The 10079-nt window shown below is 44.9% G+C and overlaps 2 protein-coding genes across 2 annotated transcripts; one reads left to right on the forward strand and one right to left on the reverse strand.

Moving 5' to 3' along the window:
* Positions 1-1781: 1781 nt before the first annotated feature.
* LOC100843269 (putative F-box protein At2g33200) lies at positions 1782-3715 on the forward strand. The gene has a single exon (XM_003571204.4). The coding sequence runs from the start codon at positions 2187-2189 to the stop codon at positions 3588-3590; it is 1404 nt and encodes a 467-aa protein (XP_003571252.1). The 5' UTR covers positions 1782-2186; the 3' UTR covers positions 3591-3715.
* A 1637-nt stretch (positions 3716-5352) lies between these two features.
* LOC100843881 lies at positions 5353-9504 on the reverse strand. Its single transcript, XM_003571206.4, has 5 exons — positions 8266-9504; positions 7560-7829; positions 6742-6927; positions 6111-6206; positions 5353-5917 (listed from the first exon to the last, which is right to left on the reverse strand). The coding sequence occupies exons 1-5, from the start codon at positions 8827-8829 to the stop codon at positions 5615-5617; spliced, it is 1419 nt and encodes a 472-aa protein (XP_003571254.1). The 5' UTR covers positions 8830-9504; the 3' UTR covers positions 5353-5614.
* Between the last annotated feature and the right edge of the window lie 575 nt (positions 9505-10079).

Genomic DNA, 10079 nt, shown 5'->3' on the forward strand with positions numbered 1-10079 from the left:
AGAGCAACGAAACCGAGCATTATTGAAATTCCTCTGTCCCCGACATTGAAGCGATTCAATATTTGCTCAGGACGCACGGACCAACTTCAGCTATCCCGTCAGCACCTGCCCAAGTTTCCATTTTGGTAGTGCCATACTCTAGCCCCGCCAACCATTCCGATACCAGCACTACTCTGCGCATCCGCCATGTCGTACGCGCCACATCCATCTTTTCCGATGGACCAAAGCAACATCAAGGACATCCGGGTTCAGCAACAGAGTTCCACCCCCATCTTCTGATAATCCCTATATTTTCTGATGGACGAAGTAGCATCAGGCGAGATCAGTAACAGTTCGAGTTATGGTGAAGACCGTCGTCACCACCGGAAAGGGGGGAAACTGGAGACTTGTAATCCTCTCTCTCAAAGCATTCTATCCAAACCCTACCCGCCCAATTTCAAGCTGCCAACGCTCAAGCCGTACAACGGAAACGCTGGACCATTGAACTTCATTGAGCTTCACAACACCACCATCAGATAGCAGGTGGTGTGCAACATCTTTCCCCTCGCCTTGATGGGAACATCACTAGAGTGGTTTTAGAACCAACCCAAACACTCCATCTAGTGTTGGCTTATCTTTGTATCGGCTATCGTTGATCAGTGAATTGTATGGGATCTATACTGAAATGTACTTGCAGGTTTGATTGCGAATCTGCTAGCTTATTACTTGGTCCTCTGTTTTGTCTATGCAGGTGCTGAAGTATCGTTTTCTTGGGATGGAGTGTGTGACTTCTCTCTCGGGGTCCACAAAACATACGAAATAACTATGTTGCAATCCGTGGAGCAGTCTGTACCTTTGCTTTTTCCCTTAACTCAAGATTGCTTCTACCAATCTTTTCTAATTTATTGCTTATCCTTCCTACTAATCTGTTCCCATTTAACGCTTATTCTTGATTTGACACCGGTTCTTCTCCCCTGCGTTCGCATATGTTTATTATTTTGCGAAACAAGAGCTTTCATTACTTAGACAACATTGCAAAGGTCATGTTGGATACATGGAGTGAAGAACACATGCACTTGAGAAAGCCAGTCACAATCCGGATTTACACTAGAGGCATGTTTAGCAACGGCACATGCAGCAGGACAGGAGGGACGAGCTATGATAGGAGGATTAGAGTTTTGGGGACTGATTGTAAATTTCTGTCGTTTTGGACATGAGTCGCACGATTTCAATCGGATGATCAAGTGAAGTGAAGGGATGCAGGAACCTGACTAGAGATGCATACATCTGACCATCAACATTAACAAAATCAAGCAAAGAAGCGCTGCATGTTCCAGCTAGTACAATATATCAAGGGAAAAGCTAAAAGTATCTCAATTCTCAAATTCTTGAGAAGGCACGTACATCTTTACTACAGAGTACAAACAGAGGACTAACACTATAGGTTTGAATTTAAGAGAAGAGCATTCAAACCTTTTTGGACGGTATTTCAGGAAATCCCAACCAATTCGAGGTGCCAATGGGGAGATGGGCTGTCGGTAGGGGAACGTCCGATTTGATGCTGACGGACAAGATCCGACTACGGACAAATGATTTTTATCCTCTCGCCGCCGTAGCTGCAACTGCGAGTAGTAACCCAGCCGCTCCATCGGTCCACCCCACCGCTCGTGGAGTACTAGTCTCCCGCTGATGCCGCCGAACACCGGCTGCCTCTCGACTTCCTCGACCCGGGCCGGACCAAGCCGCTCCCCTCGCCGGATGCGCCGGCCTCGCTCACAGTTCGTGGTCGTCCCTTCTTCCCCGGTTAGTGATCTGCCTTCTAGCCTTTGTTGGTAGAGAGTTCGGAGAAGCAATCAGAGGGGAGCTCGGTATTGTTGCAGCAATAAGACGGTTGCTTCAACAAAGCAAACAGAAAATCCGAATCATTGCCTGACTGCATCCATGTTCTAATATCAGAAATCCGAGGAGATCAAAATTGCGGTGAAACCCGTAGCGTACTTGGGTCCGTATTACCTTTAGGAGTGGGAATCCTCGATTGGTTATCTATAAATATAGCCCAGGTGCTGCCTTCTTCCAACGTATTCCTGCATCACAGAGATAGGCGGTCGTCAATTATAAACGAGAGGGCAGCCGTAAAGAGCCCTGCTTCGTGCTGCCGTCTGGCATTCAAGATTGCAACTTTCCAGTGCTGAAGCAATTCATCTTCCATGGAGACCTGTAGCTTAGCCCGGATGATGATGAGACTACAAAGTCTAGCGATGCACCCGAGAGATTTGTGCTCTCTAATCTTTAGACTATTGCCAGAGCTGCTAGGCCTCCCACCCTTTTTACTGAAGAAAGTCTGCAAAGATGAACATGTGCATCCAAGACTGATGAGGACTACGGTGGGCATGTTGCCAGAACTGCCAAAGGACATCCTCATCGATATATTTGTTCTGCTCGACACCCCTGATCTTGTCCGTGCAGGCTCTGTCTGCTCATCATGGTATTCCGCCTCCACCAGCCTTTGCAACCTTGGGCTCTGCAGGCGGTCACAGACACCATGCCTGCTATACACCTCTGAATCTGCTGGTGAGAGTGCTGCTGGACTCTACAGCCTCGCTGAGAAGAGGTCTTACAAATTGACTCTTCCAGACCCACCTATTCGCAGTAGGTATGTTATCGGCTCTAATCATGGCTGGATCGTTAGCGCCGATAATAGATCTGAGCTGCACCTTCTCAATCCCATTACAGGTGACCAGATCGCCCTGCCTTCGGTCACAACCATCGAGCAGGTGAAGCCTGTTTTTGATGACTATGGTGCCCTTCATAAGTATGAGCTCTCCCGGTACACTGCACTGAAGGTTTATGAGGCACCCAGAGTCTTTGATCTTGGCGAGCTGCGGGAGTACGTTTACCTAAAGGCATTTCTGTCATCTGATCCGTCCACTGGAAACTATTATGTTGTGCTCATCCATTACCCTTACATGCAACTTTCATTTGCAAGAGCCGGTGATGATAAGTGGACTTGGCTACCACCACATACTTATTGTTCTGACTGCATCATTGAGGAGGATCTGTTCTATGTGGCAAGTCAAGATGGTGCAATCCATGCGTTTGATATCAGTGGCCCTGCAGTAACACAAAGGGTTATTCTGGATGAGATCAAGGATTACATTTCTGACAAGATATACATTGCTCAAGCTCCATCTGGCGATCTTTTGCAAATTTGGAAGTATACTGAGGATCCAGACTACAACGACGATGTTTCAGAGCTTCAAATTGATGCGGAGTTTTATGCACGCTGTTCCACCACGTGCAAAGTACATAAAGTTGACTTGGCAGCAAAAAAGCTTGTGGAGAAAAATAGCTTAGGTGAGAATGTGTTGTTTCTTGGGCATAATCCATCGCTTTGTCTACGTGCTGGCGAATATCCCCGGTTGAAGGCAAATCATGTCTACTTCACTGATGATTGTGACTACTTGCCTTCTGGACAGAGCCAGCACCGCTATATTAGAATTCACAATTTAGAAAATAGCTGCAGTGAGGAAATTGTGTCCCCTCAGCTTTGGGCCAACTGGCCAGCCCCTGTTTGGGTAATACCAAATCCCAGAAAGATGAATCTGGCATGAAAATATTAAAAGTAGGATGGCCTACTTCTTGTAATTTTTCCCATTATTCTAGTGTTGACTAAAAAGATATCTTGCCAATTAAATGTTAGCATGTAATAACAAAATGATTGGATTTATTTGCTACAGGCTGCCACTGGACCATCTTTTTAATTTATTACTAATTTTGATTTTATTTACTAATTTTTCATTTATTACTAATTACCTTTATGTAGTTACTGCTGTTGTGTTGGAATTCTGAAGTTTGAACTCATTCCCGGCTACACAGGGTTATAGGGTTCTATACTTCCGTTTTGAAAGAGCTGATTACTTGCAGAACTAATGATGTCTGATTTTGTAACATAATACAAAACATGTCACTTGATCCACAAGTACATCTGAACTATGTTTTTAAAATTTTCTATTTTGTTTACTTCCAAACATAAAACTCCCAACAGTTCTCAGTTTCCAAACATAAAAGATGACACTGGTGTATTGTTTAGTTTTGATGGGAAGCAGCACTTTGGGCATACTGACGGAAGGCTTTTTGACAGTTCTTAGTTTCCCACTTGTATCTTTGATGAAAATCTATTTGAAACCCTGATCTTAAAGAAAAAATCTGAGTTAAACCTTAACCTCTCAATCCCTGAAATCTACTGAAGTTGCTCCTTGCGGCAAGGTGAATTTTGTTGCAATGTAATGCATGTAATGGTCATTCCTAACTGTTGGTTCTTTCCTTTGGCGTTGCTGAGGCTAAAAAAATAAAAAGAATTGTCCAAGAAGTTATCTGGCGTGCCTTTGTGAGTCAACAAAAGTGAAGTACAACCAAGGCTCAAGTGTGCTAATTGCAGTTGTCATCAGTAAGAGCATGTACCGCTAGTGCTCCAAAGGGTCATATGTTGCAAAATGTTTTTTTTTCCTTAATGTTTCGCTCCCGTCAGTTACATTATAGCTTAAATACATCATTGTTAATTTTAAAATTTACGTGCTCTCATGATCCTATCACCCCGTGTTTATGTGCCTTGCCTAATTCTTTTGTAGCTTGTGTTGCGACAGTGTTGGCTGCTGTACATCCTACAAGGGCGCCCTTCTTATGACATCCAATTGGAGGATAATTTTCATGTTGCACTGAACGACAATATTTCTTGGCAAACTAATTACTCTCTTTACTATGAGTTCTATTTGCCATATACACCTTCGTCGGATTCTTAGTTAAACAGCTTAATATGTTGTGCACCAGTACCGCTGTAGGAAGTGCTGCCAGATTTTAGAATATTTCTGTGGATTCATAAATACAATGCCTCCTATTTTAATGATCGTAATGGGTGCTTGATCAGTGCTGAAAGTTTTGAAGGGCTGGCGGCCAAAGTAATTCCGGTAAGTGGCACGTGACTACGTTTAGGGTTCATGGTACTGGCCGTCAACAAGGAGAATGCAACTGGTCCGGTGACGTTTCCTCAAGTTCCCCTATCAAAAGATGTGTTTTATACTCCCGGAGTGCTTTCGAATAAATCTCAGCAGTGATGTTCTCATTTTTATTATTATAAACGTAGTTTTTTTTCCACTGCTAATTGCATGTACGTACTTCACAAAAAAAATATATTACATGTACGTATGTAATTTGAATCTACTCGCCCATGAGAGTAACACGGAGCGTATGCTGTCATTTTCCGTTGAAAAAAGAATTGAAATAGACAACTATAGCAACTACTCCCTCCGTCCCATGTATCTAGACGCGTGTTAAACATAGACACATCCATTTTGAACAAATTTGAGTCACTTGATATAGAACGGAGGAAATATAAGTTTGCCGAGCAGCTCGGCTAAAAGTGTACATACACAGTTTGATTGATATCCAATAAGGAAACGTTGCATACAGTCAAAGTACAACCTACACAGCAAAAATACCTCATACAAGCAATCACTCAGCCAAGGCAGTCATTGTGAAATTGTACATAGCAAACTAGTATCTAGAATGGGCCAACTTCAAACCTCAAATATCACTCTCCACCCTCATGAAAATAAACCAGGACCAAACATCCAAACATCTAGTTGCTCTCTGGATGACAATACAACCGATGCTTACCAATGTCACCCTTAGTACTCGCCCTTACATGGCAGCCTTTTCTTTTACACTGGATGCTATCTTTTGAATGGAATGTAGAATGATGTTGCTCGATCTTCCAGACCTTAAAATAAGGAACTCTTGAGTTCTTTCCGCCATCGCTTCGCATATAACAGTCCAAGCATGGGATCTTTTTTCTTTCATCCATCAAAACTCTGAAACCTTCATGCAATAGCTTTTCATGGTCATCATGGTCCAAACAGACGGTTGAGGCAGCCTCGTGGTCCTATTGTGCAAAAAACAAAAATCTATTGTTATCACAGTGACCTTGAAACTAGAGAAAAGAAACTGAGATTACTAAAGTTCAACCTTAAGGAGGAATACGAGAAATGAACACATAAGTTACACATGGTTTCAACAAATAAGTTACACATACAAAATGGTTCGCCAAACATAAACAAGGAAGATGATATGTGTACCTCTGACTCATCCTTGCTGTCCTCCTTCTCATCTCCCTTCTCCTCCTCCTTATCCTCATATTCTTCATCTATGTCACTGAGCACCACTTGTTCAACCTGAAGCAAGAACAAAGTTTGAATTTCAGTTGGATTCTTCCTACCAGATTTCTCGCATAAGCCTTAATCTGTTGCTCGAGGGATAATTTACACAAAATTTTGTATTCGGCCTGAATTTCACAATTCTTCTAGTAAAGCGACAAACACGCACAAGTTTACTAACAAAATGGGACAAGTATGGAGGACAAAGGGTTTGGTCTCTGCATAGCATGACCGAGAATTATATGTCAAAAAGCAAATTTACTAACAAGATGGGACAAATATGGAGGACAGTGTATATGGAAGGATTAATCAAACCATTAGCATCAACTAGCAAATTTGCTCCTTTGATTGCACAAAACCTTGTCCTATTGTGCAAAAAAGAATCATCTGTTATGACAGTGACTAGAAACAAGAGAAAACATACTGAGATTACTATAGTTCAACCTTGAGGAGGAATACAAGTAATGAACAGCAAAGTTACACATGGTTTCAACAAAAAAGTTGCACATACAAAATGGTTCGCAAACATAAACACGGAAGACAATATGTGTACCTCTGACTCATTCTCGCCGTTCTCCTTCTCATCTCCCTTCTTCTCCTCCTTCTTATCCTCATATTCTTCATTTATATCACCGAGCACTACTTGTTGGAGTATCACATTTTTTGCTTCAGGAATGTCAACCCCATCTTCATTGAGAATTGATTCTGCTATGCCAAGTTCTGTCGGGCTGCCAGCAACCTGAAGCAGGAACACTCACATGATTATATACAAAATGAAGGCAAAACATCCACATGTACATTTTATATCAACATCTTGAAAAAGAACTATGGGTTCGAATTGGTGCTTTCAAAGAACCAGAAAGGCAAGATTTCTCTCATAAAGTCATAAGCCTCGCGTTGTTGCTCGACGAACAACTTACACAAGATTTTACATTCAGCCTGAATTACATGCTTCTTATAGTAAAGCGACAAACAGACAAATTTACTAACAAGATGGGGAAAATATGGAGGATAAGGGGTTTGGTCTCAGCATAGCATGACAGAGAATTACATGTCTTTACAGATAACTGGCAATGCCAGGAAATATTGATGTTAGGCAATCAGATGCAGAATGCACATAGCTGTTTTCCTCCCTATAGTTAGTGCATTAAGTAAATCATATATTCAGAGCATCAATGCTCTTAGTGCAGCATGTAATAAGGCCATTAGTGCCTTCAATACAGCTGCACTAAGAGCACTAATGACCTGAATGTATGCTGCCTTAGTCTGTAAAGCAGGTTTGTGCTTCCACCCAATCCTATACATGCCAGTTAAGAATTATTTGCATCCAACACTCCAACAGAGATATCACTCCAACACAGCGTAACGTACCTCGGGAGCGACAGCAGCGTCCTGTGCTTCTTGCCCTGCTTCCTTCTCGTCTTGCAGCCAATCTTGGCTTGCTCCTTCTTGGGGCGCATCACCAGGGAGTTCGGCGCTTGAGCCTTCTTGAACTGCAGAATGCTCCGCCTGGAGATGGGTAGGCGCATCACCTGAGCCTTCTAGCTGTTGGAGTATCACATTTTTTGCTTCAGGAATGTCAACCCCATCTTCATTGAGCATTGATTCTGCTATGCCAAGTTCTGCCGGGCTGCCAGCAACCTGAAGCAGGAACGCTCACATGATTATATACAAAATGAAGGCAAAACATCCACATGTACATTTTCATCAACATCTTGAAAAAGAACTATGGGTTCGAATTGGTGCTTTAAAAGAACCAGAAAAGCACGATTTCTCTCATAAGCCTCGAGTTGTTGCTCGACGGACAACTTACACAAGATTCTGCATTTATTGTGAATTACATGCTTCTTCTAGTAAAGTGAAAAACTCACACACAAGTTTACTAACAAGATGGGGAAAATTGGAGGACAAGGGGTTTAGTCTCTACATAGCATGACAGAGAATTACATGTCTTTAAGCATGACTGGCAATGCCAGGAAATAGTGACATGGTTCAAGCGTATCCTGTACATGCCAGTTGAGAACTATTTGCACCCAACACTCCAACAGAGATATCACTCCAACACAGCGTAACGTACCTCGGGAGCGACGGCACCGTCCTGCGCTTCTTGCCGTGCGTCTTTCTCGTCTTGCAACCAATCTTGGCTTGCTCCTTCTTGGGGCGCATCACCAGGGAGTTCGGCGCTCGAGCCTTCTTGAACTGCAGAAGGCTCCGCCCGGAGATGGGTAGGCGCTGGGGAGGAGAGGGAGACGGAGCCGTCATCCTCTCCATGTAGAGGCGCAGTTTGGGAGGAGAGGGCCACGGACCCGCCATCCTCGCCATGGAGAGGCACCGTCCGGGACCCGTCACAGCCGCCATGAAGAGCCCCCGTCGGGGAGGGAAGGGCCACGGAACCGCCATGGAGAGGCGCCAGGGAGGAGGCCCAGGGCATCAGGGCGGACGCGAGCGCACTGCCCGCCTGCTGCATCCGCCTCGCCAAAAGCATCAGCAAGGGGCGTATCGCCCACCGCCGAAGCCACACGAGCCATCTCATCGGCGGCGCCGGAGAAGGTTCCACCACCTGCCTCAGAACCACGGTGGGTTCTTGGGCATTTGCTTTCTTGAGCCGCTTCTTCGCGTGCTTCTTGGAATTTTTAGACATTGGGGATTTTCTTGATTGATAGGTGGTTGCACAGGGCGGTGGAGGTGATCGGGGAAAGGAAGGCGATGGAGGAGAACTTTAAGGGGCAATGCGGGTGGGGAGGAAGGTTGAGAGCTCCTGCGCGCGAGGAGGACGGGGTTGGGAGCGAGGGAGGAAGACGGAGAGGGGCGAGGGATGAAGAAGAAGCGGGTAGCCAAAATATGAAAGGGAATGCTGCGGGAGGAAGCACGAGCCTGGGCCGGGCCGGGCATGTGGGTTTGGGTCTAACAGAAAAGCCCATTAGGAGGTGTCAGGCGTCGCCGGAGGCAGCAGCCGTCCGTCGAGGACCCGGGAGTGGGAGAAGGAGGCGGCCAGGCGGAGGAATGATCCAGTTGGTCGGCGGAGGAGGACAGGGCTATCTCCGATGGCCTCGGAGCTGGAGGACACCCGAATCGGAGAGGGAGCTGCGCTGAGCTGCGGCTGCGGCCGCCGTGACGGTGTTAGGTGGTCGGCCACCATGGAGGAGGACGATTTGAGGACAGGGGAGGGTGGTCGGCCGCCATGGAGGAGGAGGATGTGAGGACAGGGGAGGGGAGGGTGGTCGTCTGCCATGCCATGGAGGAAGAGGTGGATTTGAGGACAGCAGGTGCGAGTGAGAGAGTCAAGGGGAAAGAGATGGGCTTCAGACTTCAGAGCGAGAGGGGGGTTTAAGGCGCCGTCTGGAACGCAGATAAGAAAAATACAAGAATATGAAAAGTATAAAATTGGCATTTGCATGTGAAAAGACATAGTCGTCTGGAACGCAGGATAAGAAAAATACAAGAATATGAAAAGTATAGAATTGGCATTTGTATGTGAAAAAACATAGCCGTCTGGAACGCAGGATAAGAAAAATACAAGAATATGAAAAGTATAGAATTGGCATTTGCATGTGAAAAAACATAGCCGTCTGGAACGCAGGATAAGAAAAATACAAGAATATGAAAAGTATAGAATTGGCATTTGCATGTGAAAAAACATAGGTTCGAAGTAGAGGAGCCGTTTGGAACGCAGGAAATATAAATTATAGGACTTGACAACATGGTATAGAGCAAAAACTAGCAATAGACGCTAGATGGATTATAGATCTAGGGATTAATCGACCACGACCAATATAACATGAAGACTTTCTTCTCTTGTTTTAGTAACCGTGTGTATACTTGGTTCGTCGCTGAAGACATCATGGTGGCCCGTGGTGGGCGGCAAATTGTTGGAACACCCCGTTTTGCAAA

The sequence above is a fragment of the Brachypodium distachyon genome, chromosome 3, assembly GCF_000005505.3.
Source record: "Brachypodium distachyon strain Bd21 chromosome 3, Brachypodium_distachyon_v3.0, whole genome shotgun sequence".
NCBI classification, from domain to species: domain Eukaryota; kingdom Viridiplantae; phylum Streptophyta; class Magnoliopsida; order Poales; family Poaceae; genus Brachypodium; species Brachypodium distachyon.

What these genes read in the sequence shown, in the direction of transcription:
- LOC100843881 (XM_003571206.4), bottom strand. Translation starts at nt 8,829, where the DNA reads ATGTCTAAAAATTCCAAGAAGCACGCGAAGAAGCGGCTCAAGAAAGCA. An exon ending in ACGGTGCCGTCGCTCCCGAG is followed by an intron (nt 7,830 to 8,265) that starts GTACGTTACGCT and finishes TTCCTGCTTCAG; the next exon opens with GTTGCTGGCAGCCCGGCAGA. An exon ending in ACGCTGCTGTCGCTCCCGAG is followed by an intron (nt 6,928 to 7,559) that starts GTACGTTACGCT and finishes TTCCTGCTTCAG; the next exon opens with GTTGCTGGCAGCCCGACAGA.
- LOC100843269 (XM_003571204.4), top strand. Translation starts at nt 2,187, where the DNA reads ATGGAGACCTGTAGCTTAGCCCGGATGATGATGAGACTACAAAGTCTA.